This window comes from Cherax quadricarinatus, chromosome 18 (assembly GCF_038502225.1).
Source record: "Cherax quadricarinatus isolate ZL_2023a chromosome 18, ASM3850222v1, whole genome shotgun sequence".
Classification (NCBI taxonomy): Eukaryota; Metazoa; Arthropoda; class Malacostraca; order Decapoda; family Parastacidae; genus Cherax; species Cherax quadricarinatus.
The window spans coordinates 41226517-41253376 of record NC_091309.1 but is presented as its reverse complement, the minus strand read 5'-3'; the positions used below and the strand labels follow the sequence as shown (position 1 = coordinate 41253376).

Here is a 26860-nt window from a genome sequence, read left to right as displayed (position 1 = left end):
GTGGTCTATTTTTGTATAGTATATATGGTTGTATTCTAGTTTTCTTAGTCTCATTTGATAGAATGGAAAACATATCATAGAAATAGAGGTGATTTTGATTGGTTTTACTAGGAAAAGAACCTTGAAATGGAGGTCAAAGTGGGAGAAATGTTTGATTTTTGCCAATGTTCAAAAGTAAACAAATGATGTCACTGTCCAATAAATGTCTAACTAGCCATTCTAATATGCAGTCATGAGTAGGTTGACATTATTATTACAATATTGCAATAGTCTGCATAACAGTTAATCTATTTTTTGTTTGAATAAAAATTCAAAATAGAAAGCAAGAGGGGCCTGGAGACGTGACTGATGAACAAAGAAAATGTTATTTTAGAGCCAGGAATGTCTGCATTGTTCATTCTGGACCCTATTTTGAAATTGTCATATTTTTTAATTTTCGTGAAATTGGCCAAATTGCAAATTTCTGACCATGTTATTGGGTAGCCGAACTCGGTAAATTGGCAGTTTCTTGTACTCAATCGAGAGAAAAAATAAAGTTCTATAGAAATAGCTGTGAGTTTGATTGACTGGAACAACGTAATTAGCCGAAAGTAGGGCTCAAAGTGGGCGAAATCGCCAATTCGTAAATATCTCCGAGGTCGCTAACTTTGCAAGAGCGTAATTCCGCCAGTTTTCCATCAAATTTCATTCTTTTGGTGTCATTACCATTGGGAAAAAATTGTCTATCATTTCATAAGATTTTTTTTTTTTTTTCCAACACCAGAAGACACCTCAGGATTTGGGGTTGCGACAGTCAAGGAGTTAAACTCACATTTATATGTAACCTACCAATATACAGCTAGGTCTAAGTTTGTGTGAGTTTGAATGGTGTGAATTTTGATTAAGTGTGAAATTAATGTTAGTTTTCCCTCCAAATTCTTCAATTCATGCGCAAAAATTACATATACAGCCTCTCCTCACTTAACGATGGAGTTCCATTCCTAAGATCATGTCGTTAAATGAATTCATCGCTAAGTGAGGAGCATGCTATAATGGTAGTGAGTTTGTGTCAACCATCTTTGATATTGTTTTAATGTCACCTTTGCATTATTTATAACATTTCTGGTATATTTTTAAATGTTTATACAGTAGTGTACTGTATATTGAAATAAACAGAATAGAGGAAATCAGCTCTAATATACATTATTTAGGTATGAATACTGGTCAGAGAGCCCGTCATAAGTCCGAGGCATCAGTAAATGAGTACGGCTCTAAGTGGGGAAAGGCTGTAATTTGAATAGAGCGAATTCAAATACAGCCTCTCCTCACTTAGTGATGTACTCGTTTACCGACGACTCAGACTTACAACAGGCTGTCTGTCCAGTATGCATACCTAAATATAATGTATACTAGAGCTGATTTCCTCTATTCTGTTTACAGTGGACCCTCAACCAGCGATATTAATCCGTTCCTGAGAGCTCATCGTTAATCAAAATAATCGTTAGTTAAGTTAATTTTCCCCATAAGAAATAATGGAAATCAAATTAATCCGTGCAAGACACCCCAAAGTATTGAAAAAAAAAAATTTTACCACATGAAATATTAATTTTAATACACACAAACTGAAGAAGACATGCACAGTTACATGACACTTACCTTTATTGAAGATCTGGTGATGATTGATGGGATGGGAGGAGGAGAGAGTCTTAGTGTTTAGAAGGGGAATCCCCTTCCATTAGCACTTGAGGCAGCAAGTCTTTTTCTGGGGTTACTTCCCTTGTTCTTTTAATGCCACTAGGACCAGCTTCAGAGTCACTGGACTTCTGTCGCACAACATATCTGTCCATAGAGGCCTGTACCTCTCGTTCCTTTATCCTAAAGTGTTTCACAACATTGTCAGTGTAATAGTCACCAGCACGGCTTGCAATAGCTGTGTGAGGGTGATTTTCATCAAAAAAGGTTTGCACTTTAAGCCACATTGCACACATTTCCTTAATCTTTGAAGTAGGCAACTTCTTCAATTTCTCTCTCCCCTCCTCCGAAGCAGTTTCCTCAGGTGTGGCCTATTACTGTTGAAGATGATCTAGCAGCTCATCAGCGGTTTGTTCTTCATTGTCCTCCTCCACCAACTCTTCCACATCCTCCCCACTAACCTCACCAATATGAGCACTAGTTCCAGGCATTTTTTCCTGTTCACCTGGGTGTTAGTCAACTGTTGTGGGTCGCATCCTGGGGGACAAGATTAAGGACCCCCAATGGAAATAAGTTAGACAGTCCTCGATGATGCACTGACTTTCTTGGGTTATCCTGGGTGGCTAACCCTCCGGGGTTAATCGTTTCTCGGTAATTGTTTCACGTTAAGTCACACCAACAACACTCTCTCCACATCTTCGAGTAATACAGCTGATGGTGGTGCAGCAACAACAACAGCTGACTGTGGTGCAGCAGCAGCTGCACCTTTGGCAAGAACAGCTTCCTTGATTGTCGTTTTCTTACCCACAATAGTAGCGATGGTTGATTGGGGTTTATTATACAACCTGACCAGCTCAGAGACACGCACTCCACTTTCATACTTAGCAATGATCTCTTTCTTCATCTCCATAGTAATTCTCACCCTTTTTGCTGTAGGGTTGGCACTAGAAGCTTTCTCGGGGCCCATGGTGACTTATTTTGCAGGTGCAATCACTACAAAGGCTGTGATAATGTGAAATGTTCCAGAGCGGCCCATGTCCTCTCGCATGCTATCTCATTACTTTTTAACAAGTCACTAGAAACTAGCACCTTCCCGAAACTACTCAAGACGGCAAGGGTTACACCAATACATAAAGGTGGTGACCCTACAGATTTAAACAACTATAGGCCAATATCAAACTTACCACTGCTATCCAAAATCTTTGAGAAACTCGTGCACAGGAGACTATATTCATTTATAACAGCACAAAACATACTCAGCCCCTGCCAATTTGGATTCAGGAAAAATAAAAGCACTAACGATGCAATCATAAAAATGCTAGATCTGCTTTACACAGCATTGGAAAATAAGGAATATCCACTAGGAATTTTTATTGACCTAAGAAAAGCTTTTGACACAGTAGACCACAACATCCTACTCCACAAACTTGACCATTATGGTATAAGAGGCCATGCGCTTGCATATTTCAAATCTTACCTTACTAATAGGTATCAGTATGTCACCATTAAAGACACAGCATCAACAACACAGCCACTTGATACTGGAGTTCTGCAGGGAAGTGTCCTTGGTCCCCTGCTCTTCCTCATATACATCAATGATCTTCCAAACGTATCTCAACACCTGAACCCCATTCTCTTTGCTGACGACACGACTTATGTCATCTCTCACCCTAATCTTGCCACCCTCAACACCATTGTTAATGAGGAGCTGATCAAAATATTGACTTGGATGACAGCCAATAAACTTATGCTTAACACTGACAAAACCTACTACATTATGTTTGGTAGCAGAGCAGGAGATGCGCAAATTAACATTAAGATCGACAACACTCTAATTGCCAGGCATAATGAGGGCAAATTCCTAGGCCTATACCTCGACAACAATCTGAACTTCAGCACCCATATCCAACACATAACCAAAAAAGTATCCAAAATGGTTAGGATCCTCTCCAAGATACGATACTACGTGCCGCAAACTGCCCTTCTCACACTATACCATTCACTTATATATCCATACCTCACCTATGCTATCTGTGCTTGGGGTTCAACTGCAGCAACACACCTAAAGCCAATAATAACCCAACAAAAAGCCGCAGTAAGAATATTCACTAAATCCCATCCCTGGCAACACACCCCCCACTCTTCATAGATCTAAACTTACTCCCTGTTCAGTACATCCACACTTACTACTGTGCAGACTTCATCTACAGGACCTTAAATTCCAATATTAACCTTGACCTAAAACGCTTTCTTGATAGTTGCGACAGAACCCACAGGCACAACACCAGACACAAACATCTCTATGACATTCCCCGTGTCTGACTAAACCTTTACAAAAATTCAATGTATGTCAAAGGCCCTAAAATCTGGAACACCCTACCTGAAAATTCTAAAACTGCAGACACATTCATCACCTTCAAAACTACCATCAGAAAACATCTTATCTCCCTGATACACCCTGTCAACTAATTACACGAATACCACCTGGTGGTTAACACTTACACTCACTCACCCATTTGACCATAAACAGAAATATCGATCTCAATCTCAAAATAATGAATCTTAACTAGTCATAAGTTGGCCTGTGATACTCCAATACTGAAACTATGTATAGTGCCAAAACAAAAGCATTCACATTGCTAAACTCACAAACTAGTATTTAGTCACTTAGCCATAATACCAACTTACCTCATAATTTTGTAATATTTTAAACTTAAGATTTAATTTAAGTCTGCCCGAAATGCCTAGCCATGCTAGGTGTTCTAGTGGTACACTCTGGAGAAGAGAGGAATGCAGAGGAGAGAGAGAGATTTTGGGAGATGTTAAGTGAATGTATAGGAGCCTTTGAACCAAGTGAGAGAGTAATTGTGGTAGGGGACCTGAATGCTAAAGTAGGAGAAACTTTTAGAGAGGGTGTGGTAGGTAAGTTTGGGGTGCCAGGTGTAAATGATAATGGGAGCCCTTTGATTGAACTTTGTATAGAAAGGGGTTTAGTTATAGGTAATACATATTTTAAGAAAAAGAGGATAAATAAGTATACAAGATATGATGTAGGGCGAAATGACAGTAGTTTGTTGGATTATGTATTGGTAGATAAAAGACTGTTGAGTAGACTTCAGGATGTACATGTTTATAGAGGGGCCACAGGTATATCAGATCACTTTCTAGTTGTAGCTACACTGAGAGTAAAAGGTAGATGGGATACAAGGAGAATAGAAGCATCAGGGAAGAGAGAGGTGAAGGTTTATAAACTAAAAGAGGAGGCAGTTAGGGTAAGATATAAACAGCTATTGGAGGATAGATGGGCTAATGAGAGCATAGGCAATGGGGTCGAAGAGATGTGGGGTAGGTTTAAAAATGTAGTGTTAGAGTGTTCAGCAGAAGTTTGTGGTTACAGGAAAGTGGGTGCGGGAGGGAAGAGGAGCGATTGGTGGAATGATGATGTAAAGAGAGTAGTAAGGGAGAAAAAGTTAGCATATGAGAAGTTTTTACAAAGTAGAAGTGATGCAAGGAGGGAAGAGTATATGGAGAAAAAGAGAGAGGTTAAGAGAGTGGTGAAGCAATGTAAAAAGAGAGCAAATGAGAGAGTGGGTGAGATGTTATCAACAAATTTTGTTGAAAATAAGAAAAAGTTTTGGAGTGAGATTAACAAGTTAAGAAAGCCTAGAGAACAAATGGATTTGTCAGTTAAAAATAGGAGAGGAGAGTTATTAAATGGAGAGATAGAGGTATTGGGAAGATGGAGGGAATATTTTGAGGAATTGTTAAATGTTGATGAAGATAGGGAAGCTGTGATTTCGTGTATAGGGCAAGGAGGAATAACATCTTGTAGGAGTGAGGAAGACCCAGTTGTGAGTGTGGGGGAAGTTCATGAGGCAGTAGGTAAAATGAAAGGGGGTAAGGCAGCCGGGATTGATGGGATAAAGATAGAAATGTTAAAAGCAGGTGGGGATATAGTTTTGGAGTGGTTGGTGCAATTATTTAATAAATGTATGGAAGAGGGTAAGGTACCTAGGGATTGGTAGAGAGCATGCATAGTTCCTTTGTATAAAGGCAAAGGGGATAAAAGACAGTGCAAAAATTATAGGGGGATAAGTCTGCTGAGTATACCTGGTAAAGTGTATGGTAGAGTTATTATTGAAAGAATTAAGAGTAAGACGGAGAATAGGATAGCAGATGAACAAGGAGGCTTTAGGAAAGGTAGGGGGTGTGTGGACCAGGTGTTTACAGTGAAACATATAAGTGAACAGTATTTAGATAAGGCTAAAGAGGTCTTTGTGGCATTTATGGATTTGGAAAAGGTGTATGACAGGGTGGATAGGGGGGCAATGTGGCAGATGTTGCAAGTGTATGGTGTAGGAGGTAGGTTACTGAAAGCAGTGAAGAGTTTTTACGAGGATAGTGAGGCTCAAGTTAGAGTATGTAGGAAAGAGGGAAATTATTTCCCAGTAAAAGTAGGCCTTAGACAAGGATGTGTGATGTCACCGTGGTTGTTTAATATATTTATAGATGGGGTTGTAAGAGAAGTAAATGCGAGGGTCTTGACAAGAGGCGTGGAGTTAAAAGATAAAGAATCACACACAAAGTGGGAGTTGTCACAGCTGCTCTTTGCTGATGACACTGTGCTCTTGGGAGATTCTGAAGAGAAGTTGCAGAGATTGGTGGATGAATTTGGTAGGGTGTGCAAAAGAAGAAAATTAAAGGTGAATACAGGAAAGAGTAAGGTTATGAGGATAACAAAAAGATTAGGTGATGAAAGATTGAATATCAGATTGGAGGGAGAGAGTATGGAGGAGGTGAATGTATTCAGATATTTGGGAGTGGACGTGTCAGCGGATGGGTCTATGAAAGATGAGGTGAATCATAGAATTGATGAGGGGAAAAAGAGTGAGTGGTGCACTTAGGAGTCTGTGGAGACAAAGAACTTTGTCCTTGGAGGCAAAGAGGGGAATGTATGAGAGTATAGTTTTACCAACGCTCTTATATGGGTGTGAAGCATGGGTGATGAATGTTGCAGTGAGGAGAAGGCTGGAGGCAGTGGAGATGTCATGTCTGAGGGCAATGTGTGGTGTGAATATAATGCAGAGAATTCGTAGTTTGGAAGTTAGGAGGAGGTGCGGGATTACCAAAACTGTTGTCCAGAGGGCTGAGGAAGGGTTGTTGAGGTGGTTCGGACATGTAGAGAGAATGGAGCGAAACAGAATGACTTCAAGAGTGTATCAGTCTGTAGTGGAAGGAAGGCGGGGTAGGGGTCGGCCTAGGAAAGGTTGGAGGGAGGGGGTAAAGGAGGTTTTGTGTGCGAGGGGCTTGGACTTCCAGCAGGTATGCATGAGCGTGTTTGATAGGAGTGAATGGAGACAAATGGTTTTTAATACTTGACGTGCTGTTGGAGTGTGAGCAAAGTAACATTTATGAAGGGGTTCAGGGAAACCGGCAGGCCGGACTTGAGTCCTGGAGATGGGAAGTACAGTGCCTGCACTCTGAAGGAGGGGTGTTAATGTTGCAGTTTAAAAACTGTAGTGTAAAGCACCCTTCTGGCAAGACAGTGATGGAGTGAATGATGGTGAAAGTTTTTCTTTTTCGGGCCACCCTGCCTTGGTGGGAATCGGCCAGTGTGATAATAAAAAAATAATAATAAAATACATGTAAACCACACAATAACCAAATTCTGTAAACTCAGCATTGTAATCCTTATAGAGAATAAATTTTTGAATTTGAATTTGAATTTTAAAAAGTTGTTGTATGTTTGGAAGCGACCACGGTGGCTGGCTGGCTTGTAAACACTGACACCCAAGGGACAAGTGAGGCGCGCTCAGGCCAAAGTGGACGCGTATGGTACGGAACGAATAGCGCTGGTCAGGTTTTTAAGCGCTAGTTGAGGCAAAATTTTTGCGTTTAAATGTATCGCTAGTCAGATTTATCGTTAATCGATGCCATCGCTAGTTAAGGGTCCACTGTATTACAATATACAGTACACTACTGTATAAACATTTAAAAATATACCAGAAATGTTATAAATGGTGCGAAGGTGACAGTAAAACAAAGATGGTTGACACAAACCCACTATCATTACAGTATGCTCCTCACTTAGCAACGAATTCGTTTATCAATGTGATCTTAGGAACAGAACTCCGTCATTAAATGAGGTAAGGCTGTAATGCAATGTCTCCATGGGGTTTACTATTTGCACTAATTGAGACCAAATTCTTCAAATCATGCACAAAAATTACATATACAGCCTCTCCTCACTTAGCAACGGAGTTCCATTCCTAAGATCATGTCGTTAAACAAATTCATCGCTAAGTGAGGAGCATACTATAATGGTAGTGAGTTTGTGTCAACCATTATTTATAACATTTCTGGTATATTTTTAAATGTTTATACAGTAGTGTACTGTACAGTGGACCCTCGACCAACGATGGCATCGCCTAACGTTAAATCTGACTAGCGATACATTTTAACGCAAAAATTTTGCCTCGGCTACCGCTAAAAAACTCGACCAACACGATTCGTTCCATCTGAGACGCGTCCACTTGTGGCCAGTGTTTACAAGCCAGCCAGCCACCGCGGTCCCATCCAAACATACAGTCGGAACATTTCATATTATCACAGCGTTTTTAGTGATTGCACCTGCAAAATAAGTCGCCATGGGCCCCAAGAAAGCTTCTAGTGCCAACCCTACAGCAAAAAGGGTGAGAATTACTATGGAGATGAAGAAAGAGATCATTGCCAAGTATGAAAGTGGAGTGTGTGTCTCCGAGCTGGCCAGGTTGTACACAAAACCCCAATCAACCATTGCTATTATTGTGGCCAAGAAAATGGCAATCAAGGAAGCTGTTCTTGCCAAAGGTGCAACTATGTTTTCGAAACTGAGATTGCAAGTAATAGAAGATGTTGAGAGACTGTTATTGGTGTGGATAAACGAAAAACAGATAGCAGGAGATAGCATCTCTCAAGCGATCATATGCGAAAAGGCTAGGAAGTTGCATGAGGATTTAATTAGAAAAATGCCTGCAACTAGTGGTGATGTGAGTGAATTTAAGGCCGGCAAAGGTTGGTTTGAGAGATTTAAGAATCGTAGTGGCATACATAGTGTGATAAGGCATGGTGAGGTTGCCAGTTTGAACCAAAAAGCAGCTGAAAAATATGTGCAGGAATTCAAGGAGTACATAGACATTGAAGAATTGAAACCTGAACAAGTGTTTAATTGTGACACTGACAATGTTGTGAAACACTTTAGGAATGTCATAAAGAAACGGGAGGTACAGGCCTCTATGGACAGATATGTTGTGCGACAGAGGTCCAGTGACTCTCAAGCTGGTCCTAGTGGCATTAAAAGAAGGGAAGTAACCCCGGAAAAGGACTTGATACCTCAAGTCCTAATGGAAGAGGATTTCCCTTCTAAACACTAACACCATCCACAGTCTCCCCTCCTCCCATCCCATCAATCATCACCAGATCTTCAATAAAGGTAAGTGTCATGTAATTGTACATGTCTTCTTCAGTTTGTGTGTGTTAAAATTAATATTTCATGTGGTAAATTTTTTTTTTCAATTCTTTTGGGTGTCTTGCACGGATTAATTTGATTTCCATTATTTCTTATGGGGAAAATTAACTCGACTAACGATAATTTCGATTAATGATGAGCTCTCAGGAACGGATTAATATCATTGGTCAAGGGTCCACTGTATATTGAAATAAACAGAATAGAGGAAATCAGCTCTAATATACATTATTTAGGTATGAATACTGGTCAGAGAGCCCGTCATAAGTCCGAGGCATCAGTAAACGAGTACGGCGCTAAGTGGGGAGAGGCTGTAATTTGAATAGTGTGAATTCAAATACAGCCTCTCCTCACTTAGTGATGTACTCGTTTACCGACGACTCAGACTTACAACAAGCTGTCTGTCCAGTATGCATACCTAAATATAATGTATATTAGAGCTGATTTCCTCTATTCTGTTTATTACAATATACAGTACATTACTGTATAAACATTTAAAAATATACCAGAAATGCTATAAATGGTGCAAAGGTGACAGTAAAACAAAGATGGTTGACACAAACCCACTATCATTACAGTATGCTCCTCACTTAGCAACGAATTCGTTTATCAATGTGATCTTAGGAACAGAACTCCGTCATTAAATGAGGTAAGGCTGTAATGCAATGTCTCCATGGGATTTACTATTTGCACTAATTGAGACCTAGCTGTATAACTTCATTATTGATTGAAGAGTTTTTTATGATCACTTTTCAGGTGTGCTCTAATTAGTCAAGATTGCATTTTGCCTCACTGCCCTGGGGAAGCTCCGAGCTGGAGTGACAGCAAGTGGTCAAGAAGAAGAGATAATCTTCCCATGTGTCATCAAGGAATATTTACCCTGCCAATTGCATGGATGACTGATGCAACAAGAACCTTGCAAGGCAAACTCCTCTGCCCAAAATGTCATGCTAAAATTGGAACCTATAGTTGGAGTGCAGGTAAGATTTAATTAATTGACTGCCCAAGTGTCCCTGGCTTTACTGTATACAGATGGATGTATTTTGCACTCCTTCCAGCTGTAATAAGTTAACCCACATCACCAACACAATTATACATAATAATAATGTTCAGTGTGCTTTGTGAAGTGCAGTAAATATACATTAAACCTATGGAATTCAATTTAAAAAAAAATTTAAACACAGTGGAGCCTTGGTTGTCAAATTTAATTCATTCCAGATGTCGATTCGACAGCCAAAATGGACGACAAACAAATCACTTTTTCCCATAAAGAATAATGTAAATAGAGTTAATCCATTCCAGACCCCAAATAACAATATAATAATGTATTAAAAATGCACTAACTACTACATAAAACTGTAACAATGAATACTAAAAGAAACTTAAACTAAAATACTGTACAGTAAATGAAAATTTAACTGCCTCCTACCTGTCAAGAGAAGAGCTAATGGCATACTAGAAGCAGGAGGTGGAGGAGAGGAGGGGGTATGTTACAGCTTGGAAGGACAGTCACCTTCTATTAATATGCCTGACAACTGTTCTTCTGGTGTTGTTTATCTTCTTTGTGTCTTTTCACCACTATCACCTTGTTTTAGCTCGCTAGTTCTTTCTCTCACTAAAAACCTGTCCAGTAAGGTTTGTTTCAGGCTCCATTTTAACGCTTGACTAAACTGAGACATTACACTGTCGTTGTACATGTTAGAGAGATGGATGGCCACCGCTTTGTCTGGATTGTATTTTTCAGAAAACCCCTGCACTTCATGCCATTTGGCACACATTTCTTTGTGAGCAAAGTAACATTTATGAAGGGATTCAGGGAAACCGGCAGGCCAGACTTGAGTCCTGGAGATGGGAAGTACAGTGCCTGCACTCTGAAGGAGGGGTGTTAACGTTGCAGTTTAAAAACTGTAGTGTAAAGCACCCTTTTGGCAAGACAGTGATGGAGTGAATGATTGTGAAAGTTTTTTTTTTTCGGGCCACCCTGCCTTGGTGGGAATCGGCCAGTGTGTTAATAAAAAATTTAATTCTTTGACAAATGCAGTGAGCACATCATCCTTTTCTTCCTCTTCTTTTGATGACAGCTCCTCCGCTGCAATCTGTGGTGAGCTCAGTTCTGTGCTCATCCACCAACTCCTCCACATCATCTTCAGTCACCTCTAGGCCCAAGGACTTCTCCAGGGACACAATATCCTCTATCAGCTCAGGCTTATCTTCAAAGCCTTCAAAATCCCTGGCTGCCACAAAGTCAGGCTACAATTTCTTCCATGCTGACTGCATGGTCCTGGAAGACACATTTCCCCAGGCTTTATCTATAAGCTCCAAGTAGGTGAGGATATTGAAATGGTCCTTCCAGAACACCCTGACGGTTAAATTTCTTTCTGAAGTGATTTCAAAGCAACTTTAGGTGCTTTGGTTTCTTGAAGTTAGGAATGACCTGCTGGGCCATGGGCTGGATGAGAGAAGTGGTGTTAGGAGGCAAGAACTTCACAGTTATAAAATTGAACTCCTCTAGCAACTCATTTTCCAAGCTTGGAGGGTTAACAGGAGCATTATCCATAAGTAAAAGGATCCTGAGTGGCACTTGTTTTTTAATTAGGTACTTTTTGACAGTGGGAGCAAAGACCTCATGAACCCACTAGGTAAAAAATTGTCTTGTTATCCAAGCTTTTGTGTTGGCCCTCCACATTACAGCCAATTTCTTAAAAACTCTTGGATTTTCAGAATGATAAACAAGTAGGGTCAGCTGCTTTAATGTTTTCTCTTTGACTCACGAAATCATAATGACACGATTGCAAACAAGCGATATCATGGGTATAGTTTTTTTTTTACTTTGGCCAAGTATCATGCTAATGGTAGATTTTGATTTCCCAGAACATTTTGCTCTGTCAGCCACATGGAGCCTATCTTCTTACTTTCTCATGACTTCTTTGTTTAAACACAGCAGTGCTTTTTACAACTTTTCTTTTTGCTTTCATCTCTTTTCCTTCTTTGGACCTAGGATGGCTTATCTCACAATTAAAAGAATTGTACCAAAACTGCAAAATAACAAAAAAGTTCACAAGATGCATGCTGTAAACATCAAGAGATGTTTACAGCACTCGAGTTAGTGCAGGTGACTTGAGCCGTTTGCATTGTCGGTCGCCAACCAAGAGAACATATGAAAACCAGGACATTTTTCTCTCGAATTCCTCATTCAAAAACTGATTGGTTCGACAAGTAATGTAGTAGACAACCGAGGTTCCACTGTATGGTACACTCCAATTAAAATTGAACAGTACAAATTAGTTACAGCAGTTATACATTCAGATTGATTATATTTTGAATTTTGTATTATAATGCAGATGTAATTTGATACAATATAAGGCTCTGAAGAGAGCCACTAATTATGAAAATACATTTTGGCCAGCATGCATAGTTCCTTTGTATAAAGGCAAAGGGGATAAAAGAGAGTGCAAAAATTATAGGGGGATAAGTCTGTTGAGTGTACCTGGTAAAGTGTATGGTAGAGTTATAATTGAAAGAATTAAGAGTAAGACGGAGAATAGGATAGCAGATGAACAAGGAGGCTTTAGGAAAGGTAGGGGGTGTGTGGACCAGGTGTTTACAGTGAAACATATAAGTGAACAGTATTTAGATAAGGCTAAAGAGGTCTTTGTGGCATTTATGGATTTGGAAAAGGCGTATGACAGGGTGGATAGGGGGGCAATGTGGCAGATGTTGCAAGTGTATGGTGTAGGAGGTAGGTTACTGAAAGCAGTGAAGAGTTTTTACGAGGATAGTGAGGCTCAAGTTACAGTATGTAGGAAAGAGGGAAATTTTTTCCCAGTAAAAGTAGGCCTTAGACAAGGATGTGTGATGTCACCGTGGTTGTTTAATATATTTATAGATGGGGTTGTAAGAGAAGTAAATGCGAGGGTCTTGGCAAGAGGCGTGGAGTTAAAAGATAAAGAATCACACACAAAGTGGGAGTTGTCACAGCTGCTCTTTGCTGATGACACTGTGCTCTTGGGAGATTCTGAAGAGAAGTTGCAGAGATTGGTGGATGAATTTGGTAGGGTGTGCAAAAGAAGAAAATTAAAGGTGAATACAGGAAAGAGTAAGGTTATGAGGATAACAAAAAGATTAGGTGATGAAAGATTGAATATCAGATTGGAGGGAGAGAGTATGGAGGAGGTGAACGTATTCAGATATTTGGGAGTGGACGTGTCAGCGGATGGGTCTATGAAAGATGAGGTGAATCATAGAATTGATGAGGGAAAAAGAGTGAGTGGTGCACTTAGGAGTCTGTGGAGACAAAGAACTTTGTCCTTGGAGGCAAAGAGGGGAATGTATGAGAGTATAGTTTTACCAACGCTCTTATATGGGTGTGAAGCGTGGGTGATGAATGTTGCAGCGAGGAGAAGGCTGGAGGCAGTGGAGATGTCATGTCTGAGGGCAATGTGTGGTGTGAATATAATGCAGAGAATTCGTAGTTTGGAAGTTAGGAGGAGGTGCGGGATTACCAAAACTGTTGTCCAGAGGGCTGAGGAAGGGTTGTTGAGGTGGTTCGGACATGTAGAGAGAATGGAGCGAAACAGAATGACTTCAAGAGTGTATCAGTCTGTAGTGGAAGGAAGGCGGGGTAGGGGTCGGCCTAGGAAGGGTTGGAGGGAGGGGGTAAAGGAGGTTTTGTGTGCGAGGGGCTTGGACTTCCAGCAGGCATGCGTGAGCGTGTTTGATAGGAGTGAATGGAGACAAATGGTTTTTAATACTTGACGTGCTGTTGGAGTGTGAGCAAAGTAACATTTATGAAGGGATTCAGGGAAACCGGCAGGCCGGACTCGAGTCCTGGAGATGGGAAGTACAGTGCCTGCACTCTGAAGGAGGGGTGTTAATGTTGCAGTTTAAAAACTGTAGTGTAAAGCACCCTTCTGGCAAGACAGTGATGGAGTGAATGATGGTGAAAGTTTTTCTTTTTCGGGCCACCCTGCCTTGGTGGGAATCGGCCAGTGTGATAATAATAAATAAATAATTTTGGCCAGACTAATTATTAGGCTTACAGGAAATGTACGGACAGGAAGGGGTAACGAGCGACTATTTTCACTGTGACTAACAAACACAGATATCATAGATTTATAACTACAGTGGACCCCCGGTATTCGATGGCATCGGTATTCGATAAATCCGGTATTCGATGCATTTTAACGCAAAAATTTCGCCTCAGTATTCGGGATCGAAAACCCGGTATTCAATGCGATTCGTACGAGACGTGTCCACGTGTGGCCTGAACTGCCCCGTGTGTGCCAGTGTTTACAAGCCAGGCAGTGTGCGCGCATCTAAGGATACATTCAGTACATTCCATATTATCACTGTTTTTGGTGCTTGTTTCTGCAAAATAAATCACCATGGGCCCCAAGAAAGCTTCTAGTGCCAACCCTTCGAGAAAAAAGGTGCTAATGACTATTGAAATGAAGAAAGAGATAATTGCAAAGTACGAAAGTGAAGTGCGTGTGTCGGAGCTGGCAAGGTTATATAGTAAACCCCAATCAACCATCTCTACTATAGTGACCAGTAAAATGGCAATCAAGGAAGCTGTTCTTGCAAAAAATGCAACTGTGATTACGAGACAGCGACCGCAAGTGTTAGAAAATGTTGAGAGACTGTTATTGGTGTGGATAAATTAAAAACAGATAGCAGGAGATAGCATCTCTCAAGCGATCATTTGTGAAAAGGCTAGGCAGTTGCGTGACGATTTGGTGAAGAAATTGCCTGCAACTAGTGCTGATGTGAGTGAATTTAAGGCCAGCAAAGGTTGGTTTGAAAGATTTAAGAATCGTAATGGCATACATAGTGTGATTAGGCATGGTGAGGCTGCCAGTTCGGACCAAAAAGCAGCTGAAAAATACGTGAAGGAATTCAAGGATTACATAGACAGTGAAGAATTTAAACCTGAACAAGTGTTTAATTGCGACAAAACAGGCCTGTTTTGGAAGAAAATGCCAAGCAGGACCTACATTACTCAGGAGGAAAAGGCACTCCCAGGACATAAGCCTATGAAAGACAGGCTTACTCCTCTGATGTGTGCCAATGCTAGTGGCGATTGCAAAGTGAAGCCTTTATTGGTGTATCACTCTGAAACTCCCAGAGTGTTCAGGAAAAACAATGTCCTCAAGGCTAATTTGTGTGTGCTGTGGAGGGCAAACAGTAAGGTATGGGTCACTAGGGACTTTTTCTATGACTGGTTACACCATGCATTTGCCCCCACTGTGAAAAATTACCTAATTGAAAAGAAATTAGACCTTAAGTGCCTCCTGGTATTAGACAATGCCCCTGGTCATCCTACAGACTTGGAAGAGCGACTTTCTGGGGACATGAGCTTCATTAAGGTCAAGTTTTTGCCTCCTAATACCACTCCTCTCCTGCAGCCTATGGACCAGCAGGCCATTTCCAACTTCAAGAAACTGTACACAAAAGCTATGTTTCAAAAGTACTCTGTAGTGACCACAGAAACTCAACTGACCCTAAAAGAGTTTTGGAAGGATCACTTTAATATCCTCAGTTGTATAAACCTTATAGGTACAGCTTGGGAGGAAGTGACTAAGAGGACATTGAACTCTACTTGGAAAAAACTGTGGCCAGAATGTGTAGACAAAAGGGATTTTGAAGGGTTTGAGGCTAACCCTGGGAATCCTATGCCAGTTGAGGAATCCATTGTGGCATTGGGGAAGTCCTTGGGGTTGGAGGTTAGTGGGGAGGATGTGGAAGAGTTCGTGGAGGAGGACAATGACGAACTAACCACTGATGAGCTGCTAGATCATCTTCAACAGCAAGAGGCCAGACCTGAGGAAACTGCTTCGGAGGAGGGGATAGAGAAATTGAAGAAGTTGCCTACTTCAAAGATTAAGGAAATGTGTGCAATGTGGCTTAAAGTGCAAACCTTTTTTGATGACAATCACCCTAACACAGGTATTGCAAGCCATGCTGGTGACTATTACACTGACAATGTTGTGAATCACTTTAGAAAAGTCATAAAGGAACGAGAGGTACAGGCCTCTTTGGACAGATATGTTATGCGACAGAAGTCCAGTGACTCTCAAGCTGGTCCTAGTGGCATTAAAAGAAGAAGGGAAGTAACTCCAGAAAAGGACTTGCTACCTCAAGTCCTAATGGAAGGGGATTTCCCTTCTAAACAGTAATAACTTCGACACTCTCCCCTCCTCCCATCCCATCAATCACCACCAGATCTTCATTAAAGATAAGTGTCAATTATTCTATTGTTATTATTCTATTGTTATTGTTGTTATTGTAATTATTCTATTGCATTAAACTTAATATTTCATGTGGTAAATTTTTTTTTTCATACTTTTGGGTGTCTTGCACGGATTAATTTGATTTCTATTATTTCTTATGGGGAAAATTTATTCGCTTTTCGATATTTTCGGTATTCGATGAGCTCTCAGGAACGAATTAATATTGAATACCGGGGGTCCACTGTATTAAAAACGAGTAAAGTCACTAAAAAATAATACAGGAGACCTAAATAACTTGCCACCACTCATGTACAAAAAAAGCAACTCATGTGCTATCACCCGTTATTGCAACTCTGTTTAACAAATCAGTGGAATCTTCAACCTTCCCATCAATGCTTAAGATAGCAAGGGTTATCCCTGTCTTCTGAAGTGAATAACTGTAGGCTTATATCAGACTTGCCCTTACTGTCTAAAATCTTTGAAAAAATAATACACAAGCGAGTTTACTCTTACATACTTAACCCTTGGCAGTTTGGGTTTAGGCTGAGAAAAGTACAAATGATGCAGTTATACAAATGCTTGAACTGCCATATGCAGCACTTGAAAAAATTGAATACCCTTGGGGCTCTTCATTGACCTGCAGAAAGCTTATGATACAGTGGACCACAATCTCTTGCACCTTAAACTAGAGCATTATGGGGTCAGAGGACATTCCCTTGAATAGCTAAAATCTTATCTTAGCAATAGACAACAGTATGTCTCCACTAACAGTGTAACCTCGACTACTCAGTCTAACTATTGGAGTGCCCCAGGGCAGTGTCCTTGGCCCTCTGCTCTTTCTCATTTACATCACTGACCTCCCCAATGAATCTTAACCCCTTTAACCTAGTCTATTAGCCATTGACACTACTTATGTCTTCTCCCACCCTAACCCAACTATACTTAGTGACACTATTAACAGAGAGCTACTTGTACTAAAAAATATGTGTGTAGCTGATGACCAACAAACTCACTCAATACAGACAAAACCTACTTCATGCTCATTGGAAACAGAGCTTCAAATATCCAAATTAACATATTGATCAATGATTCCTCCATTACAAGATATACTGAAAGCAATTTTTTAGGTCTTCACTTGACAGCAACCTTAAATTTCAGACCTACATCCAATATATAGCCAAGGTCTCCAAAACAGTATGCATCCTTTCGAAGATATGGTACTATATATCCCAAACAGCACTAATTACACAATACCACTTTCTAATCTACCCTTACATCACCTATGGTATCTGTGCTTGGGGATCTACTATGACCAGTCACCTTAAACCATTAATAGCCCAACAAAAAGCTGCTGTGCTGATGATCGCCCATTCCTTCACCAGACAACACACCCCACCACTCTTCAAGAGTTTTAACTTATTTCATATACAAAACATACACTCATATTATTGTACCTACTATATATATAGAACATTAAACTAAAATATAAACCCTCCTCTCAAACTTTTTGATAGCTACAACAGAACACGCAGACATAACACAAGGCATAAAACTCCCTTTAACATTTCTTGTGTCTGTCACCCTATGCAAAAATACAATGCACTTAACCCTTAAACTGTTCAAACGTAGATCTACGTTTGCATGCATACTGCTCCGAATGTAGATCTACGTCTTTTTTTACATAAGAAACAATGTAAAATCAAACGTAGATTCTATGTTCAGAGCGCTACACGTGCGAACATAGATCTACGTTTGGACAGTTTAAGGGTTAAAGAGCCCCAAGATCTGAAATTTATTGCCTGAACCAGCAAAAGGTACCCTGTCAGCCATTCAGTTTAGGGCTGTAATAAAAAATCACCTCATCTCCCAAATTTAACTATAACACTATACATACTATACCTGAAATCGTAGCTCTGGTTTGAAACTAATCAGGAAATCCAAATTAACTTAAGACTGCTACATCAATTTTAACCCTTTGACTGTTTCGGTCGTATATATATGTCTTACAAGCCACCGTGTTTGACATATACGTATATACTCGTAAATTTTAGCTCCTTCAAATCAAGCAGAAAGCTGGTAGGCCCACTTGTGAGAGAATGAGTCTGTGTGGTCAGTGTGCACCATATAAAAAAATCCTGCAGCACGCAGTGCATAATGAAAAAAAAAACTCAGACCTTTTTTTTTTTTTTAATGAAAATGCCAACTTTGTGGTCTATTTTTGTATAGTATTTATGGTTGTATTCTTGTTTTCTTGGTGTCATTTGATAGACTGGAAAACATATTATAGAAATAGAGGTGATTTTGATTGGTTTTACTATGAAAAGAACCTTGAAATGGAGCTCAAAGTAGGGGAAATGTTTGATTTTTGCTGATGTGCAAAAGTAAACAAATGATGTCATTTTCCAATAAATGTCCAAGTCGCCATTCTAATATGCAGTCATGAATGGGTTGACATTATTTATACAATTATTACAATATTGCAGTAGTCTGCATAACAGTAAATCTTCTGTTTTTTTTTTTTTAATAAAAATTCAAAATAGAAAGCAAGAGTAACATCAGAGGGGCCTGGAGACGTGACTGATGAACAAAGACTATGTTATTTTAGAGCCAAGAATGTCTGCATTGTTCATTCTGGACCCTGTTTTGAAATTGTCATATTTTTTAATTTTCGTGAAATTGGCCAAATTGCAAATTTCTGACCATGTTATTGAGTAGTTGAAATCAGTAAGTGGGCACTTTCTTGTACTCAATCGATAGAAAAACTGGAGTTCTAAAGAAATAGCTATGAGTTTCATCGACTGGAACAATGGAATTAGCCAAAAATAGGGCTCAAAGTGGACGAAATCGCCGATTCATAAATATCGCTGAGGTCGCTAACTTCATGAGAGCGTAATTCTGTCAGTTTTCCATCAAATTTCATTCTTTTGGTGTCATTACAATCGGGAAAAGATTCTCTACCATTTCATAAGAAAAAATAATTTTTTTTTGGAAATTTTGTGACACCAGGAGACACCTCAGGATTTAGGATTAAATATACACTTAAAATTGTAATATTACAAATCAGATCTTACTCCTAAACCAATATTATTTCATAGTGACTATCTGTCCATTTAACTTGTTTACCATTACTTAATTGTAGTCCCTTATATATATATATATTTTTTTCCTTTATTTTAGCTTTATATAACTACCTTAGCTCATATATTCACAATTGTTAAAATAATCAAGGTGCTATTCTCAGGTGCTAAAGTTAATAAGTTCACTATTTTGCCATTATACTCCAAAGCTCATTTATTTGATTACCACTTTATTGTTCACCACAACTTATATTAGTCCCTTTTATATTATAATTTTATATTATAATTCTAACTTTAAAGAATTACCTTTAAAGTACTACCTACTATCATATTCCCAAGCTCCATTATTTGATCATCACTTTATTTGTTCACCACAAATTATTTTAGTCCCTTTTATATTGTCTCCTTTATTTTAACTTTAAAAAACTACCTTAGCTCATTATTTTTACATTTGTTAAATAATTCAGGTGCTTTTTTTTTTTTTTTTTTTTAGCTTTAGAATATTTACTTTATTTTTTTACTTAATTCTAACTATAGATTCACTACAAATCTTATGATTACAAGCATTGATCCTGATACCAACCTCTTATTTAATGACTTAAATGATTCAAACAGTTACTGTAATTACTACACAGCAGAACAATCAAAGGCACTTCTCAGAGCTAACAACAACATAACTATCTTTAACTACAATATCAGATCTTTAAGCAAGCATTATGATGACCTCCTAGCATTACTAAATTCCTTGCATGCCAATATGTCCATCATTACACTAACTGAAACCTGGCTAAAGCCTGATACTACAGATGTCTATGCCATTCCTGGTTACACAGCCATACACAACTGTAGGCCAGACCAACAAGGGGGTGGCACTGCTATATACTACTCAGACCAACTAGAATGTATCACTAATACTTGCACAAGGGATGAACATGGGGAATATATAATAGCTAAATTCAAATCCAAATACCTACAAAAACCTCTCACAGTGATAAACATCTACAGAGTTCCACAATCAAACATTAGCCAATTTAGTCAAAACCTAGGAAGTATGATAACTGATGCATGCATGAACAAAGATCACTTATTACTCTCAGGTGACTTCAATATAAATCTCCTGCTAGACCAGGACCCACATGTTACTGAATTCACAAACACAATGAGTAACTGCATGTTGCTACCAACAGTAACAAAACCTACAAGAGTTACAGAGACTAGTGTTTCCCTACTTGACCACATCTGGACCAACACCATATCCCCTTTAAAATCAGGCATAATTACAGATAATACCACAGACCACTACCCTACTTTCCTCATAACAACTCTTGGTAAAATACCCCAAGACACTACTAAAGTCACCTTCAGACTTCAGAATGAGGCAGCCATTAATAACTTCACAACAGCAGTAACAAACATTGACTGGCACACTGAGCTAGAAATCTATACAGATATTGACGAATGTTTTAATAATTTTCTAAAAAAGACCCAATACCTTTATAACAAGCACTGCCCTAAAAAACTAAACAGATGACAGCTAAGAGACTGAACAGTCCCTGGCTAACACCCAGCATTCTCAAATCCATAAATACAAAACACCGATATGAAAAACAGTACAGAATGGGTCACATAACCAGAGACCAAACAAAACGTTACTCGTCAATCCTAACCAGCCTGATAAGAAGGGCAAAAAAATTGTATTATGAGAACAGATTATCCAACTTACGAGGTGATATAAAAAAGACCTGGAAGACCCTATCAGAAATTCTGGGAACAAAAAAGATATCACGACATAGCGAAATAAAATTAGCAAAATCAGATGAACCCCAACTCCCACCAACAGAAACAGCAAACAGACTCAATGATTTCTTCTCCACTATAGGTCAAAACCTTGCCAATAAAATCCTAAGCTCAGATACCCCACCAAATGACTACCTCACTGGCAACTACCCGAACACACTGTTCCTAGCTCCGACTAACCCATACGAAGTCTCCCTTATTATCAACGCACTGAAAAACAAGGCAGGAGATTTAAATACCTTACCACCCTTTATATACAAAAAAGCGTCACAAGTACTATCACCAATCATTGCAACACTCTTTAACAAATCCATTGAATCCTCCACCTTCCCTACAGTTCTCAAAATAGCAAGGGTCACCCCGATCCATAAAGGAGGAGACCAAACAGAGTTGAATAACTATAGGCCAATATCCAATTTACACCCTCTCTCAAAAATCTTCGAAAAATTAATTCATAAATGAATCTACTCCTACCTCATCTCCCAAAACATTCTCAACCCCTGCCAGTTTCGATTCAGGCCTAATAAAAATACTAATGATGCTATTATACACATGCTAGAACATATATACATTGCAATAGAGAAAAAAGAAGTCCCACTGGGGATCTTCATTGACTTACGTAAAGCTTTTGATACAGTTGACCATGACTTGCTCCACGTAAAATTGCCACACTATGGTATTAGAGGGCACTCCCTCAACTACCTCAAGTCTTACCTCAGCAACAGAAGCCAATATGTGTACGCAAATGGGGCAAGCTCTTCCGCACAACCAATTACAGTTGGTGTCCCACAGGGAAGTGTCCTTGGCCCTCTTCTCTTTCTCCTATACATAAATGATCTACCAAATGCTTCGCAATTACTCAAACCCACACTTTTTGCAGATGACACTACATACGTCTTCTCTCACCCGAGCCCAGTCACGCTAGCCAATACTGTAAACACCGAATTACAGAAAATATCTACCTGGATGAGGACTAACAAACTTACACTAAACATTGACAAAACCTACTTCATTCAGTTTGGTAACAGAGCTACAGATGTACCTCTTAACATAACGATAAACGGATCACCTATCACAAAGCTAACAGAGGGAAAATTCTTAGGAATCCACCTCGATAATAGACTCAAATTTCATACACATATACAACAAATTTCTAAGAAAATTTCCAAGACTGTAGGCATACTATCGAAGATACGGTACTATGTTCCACAGTCAGCCCTCCTGGCCCTTTATCACTCTCTTATTTACCCCTATCTCACCTATGGAATTTGTGCATGGGGCTCAATAACAATTAACCATCTCAGACCACTAATTACCCAACAAAAGGCTGCAGTTAGAATGATAACAAATTCTCACTACAGGCAACACACTCCACCAATATTCAAAACACTCAACCTACTCTCCATACAAAACATCCATACATATTATTGCACCTATTACATACATAGAACACTTAACTCTGATATTAACCCTCCCCTCAAACATCTCCTTGCCAACCTCAACAGAACACATGACCATAACACAAGGCACAGATCACTCTTTGATGTTCCTCGTGTCCATCTCACGCTATGCAAAAACTCAATGCACATAAAAGGCCCTAAAATCTGGAATTCATTACCTGTAAATATAAAAGAAACACTACCTGTTTATAAATTCAAGTCTCTTCTCAAAGTTCACTTACTCACTCAAAACCAAATAAATACTGAATAACTGAACCTTATAAATTGTATATCCAAAATGTTACTCACAATTATATCACATAAATGTTAAACCTAGGACCCAATCTAACTTTGTTATTTTTTTAAATACACTACCTAACAGAATACTCCATTCTACTGAATGAACAGCAATGCATGCAACCATATGACCTGTCTTTGTAATACTCATTTGTGCTTTATAGTTATCTGTTTACAATAATGTCTTATCACTGATTTCATCATTGCTTAGTTAATCTTAAGTTAATTTTAAGCCAGCCCGTAATGCTATGCATATAAGTGGCTTTGGCATGCTGCTCTTACCTGTATTTTTTTTTGTACCTCTGTATGTATGCTAAAATTTCTAAATGTAAATTTTACTAATTATATTTTCCTACCTCTCTACTATAAATTTTATTAATTATAAATTTTGGTACCTCTCATTGTTGTAATAATACATTATTAAAATTTACCACTCCATAACCTATGCCTAGTTTTAAGTAATGTGTAGCATTAGAATTAATCTGCCCAAAATGCTCATGCATGCTAGTGGCTTTCTTAAAGCTTGACATTGTTTTATTACATGTAAGCTACGCATTGTACTATACTAAGAAATAAAGGATCAGTTTGAAAGTAGCACTGGAGTAGGCCTGTGAGAGGTACTTGTGGGGAGGATGTGGGAAAGGGAGGATAGTGTGTGTGAGAGTTTGAAACTCTGAGTGAGAGTGTATGAGAATATGAGTTGGAATGAGTGTATGAGAAAGTTTGAAATTTGAATGACAATAAGAGTGTGTGAGTGTACAAGTGAATGTGTAAAGTTGTGTAATTTCCTCTTTGTAATTACAGTATCTATTTCTAGCTACAGTAGCAGAGTTGTGCTCGTGGTGTTTATCTTCATTACTTTCTTCATCATATTTTTTTTTTTCCCAGTGATTGCAGCATTTACTTGTTCCTCCTTCATATATTCCACTCTGAGAAGACAAGTTTTCTGTTATTCTTTCACTCCGGTTTTTCCTCAATTTGCAACAGTGACCTCTTGTTATCCCTGTTGCAGCTACTAAGAAATCTTTATCTACTCTCTTTAGTCTTTTCAAGACTTTGTTTGATTATTATTTATCCTCTTTGCCTCCTGTCAGCCAACATGATCAACTTTAATGCTTTCAACTTTTCATTGTAACTCATACTGCTCAACTCAGGCAGCCAGTCAGTAGTTTATGTGTGTTTTTACAGGTGTGTCCACCACACAACCTCTGCACATTCCAGTTTTGGCCTAATCTAAGTTATAAACAGTTTTCTTAACATTTCACCATCCATATAAAAAAAAACTGTACAGTGGACCCCCGCATAGCGAACGCCTTGCATAGCGAACAATCCGCATAGCGAACGCTTTGTTCGCCAAAATTTTGCCCCGCATAGTGGACAAAAACCCGCTCAGCGACCTTCGTCCGAGACGCGTCCATTGTTTACCAGCCAGCCTCCGCGGTAACATTCAAGCATACACTCGGAATATTTCGTATTATTACAGTGTTTTCGGTGCTGTTTCTGGAAAATAAGTGACCATGGGCCCCAAGAAAGCTTCTAGTGCCAACCCTGTGGTAAAAAGGGTGAGAATTAGTATGGAAATTAAGAAAGATTTTGAAGGGTTTGGGGCTAACCCTGAGAAGCCTATGCCAGTTGTGGAATCCATTGTGCCTACTTCAAAAATTAAGGAAATGTGTGCACAGTGGATTGAACTGCAAACCTTTATGGATGAAAATCACCCTGACACAGCTGTTGCAAGCCGTGCTGGTGACTATTTCAATGACAATGTTATGGCCCATTTTAGACAAATCGTAAAGGAACGGGAGGTACAGAGCTCTATGGACAGATTTGTTGTGCGACAGAGGTCCAGTGACTCTGAAGCTGGTCCTAGTGGCATTAAAAGAAGAAGGGAAGTAACCCCGGAAAAGGACTTGCTACCTCAAGTCCTAATGGAAGGGGATTCCCCTTCTAAACACTAACACTCTCTCTCCCCTCCTCCCATCCCATCAATCATCACCAGATCTTCAATAAAAGTAAGTGTCATGTAATTGTGCATGCCTTTTTCAGTTTGTGTGTACTAAAATTAAAATTTTTTTGTGGTAAAAAAAATTTTTTTTCATACTTTTGGGTGTCTTGCACGGATTAATTTTATTTCCATTATTTCTTATGGGGAAAATTAATTCGCATAGCGAACATTTCGCATAACGACCAGCCCTCTTGCACGGATTAAGTTCGCTATGCGGGGGTCCACTGTATTTCTAATGATCATACATAGAAACTACAGAGATTAAATTTACATACCATGTGCTTACCGTTTTGAAAAAATTATAATAAAATTTGGTACAAATGCTAGATAGTAGAAAGTCACTTACTATACAGAGCATTTCAAGGAAACTAATCCTAAAACTTACAAACCATTTAATTGTAGTCCTGGCATGTAATTTTAGGCAGTATCGTGCTGAGTACAGCATGAGTAATTCTTTACATTACAGGTTACAAATGATGAGTTGGACACCTTGGTTCTTCTGTCCTCCACTGTTGTTAGATTCAATTCCATTAGCTCTGCAACAAGCCTCATTGCATACTTCTGCAGTGTGTGTGTGTGTGTGTGTGTGTGTGTGTGTGTGTGTGTGTGTGTTTCTCACCAGTTTGTACTCACTGACTTATATATGTGGTGGTTCAGGTCTAAGCTCCTGGTTTTGCCTCTAAGCTACAATTGCCAGTTTTGTTGGTTTCTAGCCTCATGGGCCTTATCATGTCTGCTCTTGACAATATGTATTGAGTTTGCCTCTACCACTAGCTCATCCTGACACTGAAAAAGCTATTGTACAGTGGTACCTCGGGATACGAACTTTTTTCGTTCCAGAAGGCTGTTCGAGTGCTGATACCAAATGAATTTGTTCCTATAAGAAATAATGTAAATTAGATTAGTCCGTTTCATACCCCCAAAAATACACTTGCAAAAGCACTTACATAAATACACTTACATAATTGTTTGCATTTTGAGCTGTTTGTATCCCAAGGTACCACTGTATTTCCTAATATCCATGGGAATCTTCTATGTCTTAAGCTTCCATCTGGAACCCCTCATACCTATGCCTTGGATGTCAAAAAGTCTGTCCCTGTCTGCTCTGCCAAAGCCTCTTGAGCATATTGTTTGTCATAATTATGTCTTCCCGAATCTTTTTTGCTTCTAAAGTCATCAGGTTCAATTCCTTTAGTCACTCCTCATGACCCAGTTTCCTCGCCCTTAGGATTAGTCATATCGTAAACCTCTAGAATTTTCCTAGTTTTCATATATGCTTAATTATATGGGGTTCCACGCTGGTCCTGCATACTCCATGATAGGCCTAATATATGTCATATTGAGTCCTAAAATATTTTTAATTGAGGTTTCTAAAGGCAGCTCTGAGATTAGCTTCGCTTGCATATGTTGTAGACCAGTGACCATTAACAAAAAATATAGAATACAGTGAAGGGCTCTTGATCCAATTAATTGGAGCTATACTCTCCTTGCTTACATCTAGGCTGATTGCCACTCATACACAGTTGCTACATGACCATTATGGGATTCCACCTTCTTTAATATAATAATAGACGTGGAAACTGGTTAGAAATGGTTTTAATGTTAATTCTTCATTGCACATTTCTCTGATTAAAAGAATTTTACCACTTATTTTTTAACATATAATTTTTTAACATGGTATTTTTATTGATATTAAGAGTGACAGCAACACACCATTCTTTCCAGCATGTCGTTGTCCATGTGATGCCAAGATAAGTCCAGCATTTTACTTCATTCCATCAAAGCTAGATAAATGTTTATAATGTATTCTTAGAGTTTTCTAATAAAGATTTCATCATATA

The 26860-nt window shown here is 39.1% G+C and overlaps 1 protein-coding gene across 4 annotated transcripts in view; it reads left to right on the top strand.

Moving 5' to 3' along the window:
* Window positions 1–26860, top strand: part of MKP-4 (MAPK Phosphatase 4) — a 157806-nt gene extending 130946 nt beyond the window's left edge. For all 4 annotated transcript variants that reach the window (XM_070086442.1, XM_070086441.1, XM_053777884.2 and 1 more), the window contains 2 exons: window positions 9932–10155; window positions 26745–26860. In XM_070086442.1, the coding sequence (XP_069942543.1) occupies window positions 9932–10155; window positions 26745–26821 (301 nt within the window). In that variant the 3' untranslated portion in view covers window positions 26822–26860. The remainder of the gene's footprint in view (window positions 1–9931; window positions 10156–26744) is intronic.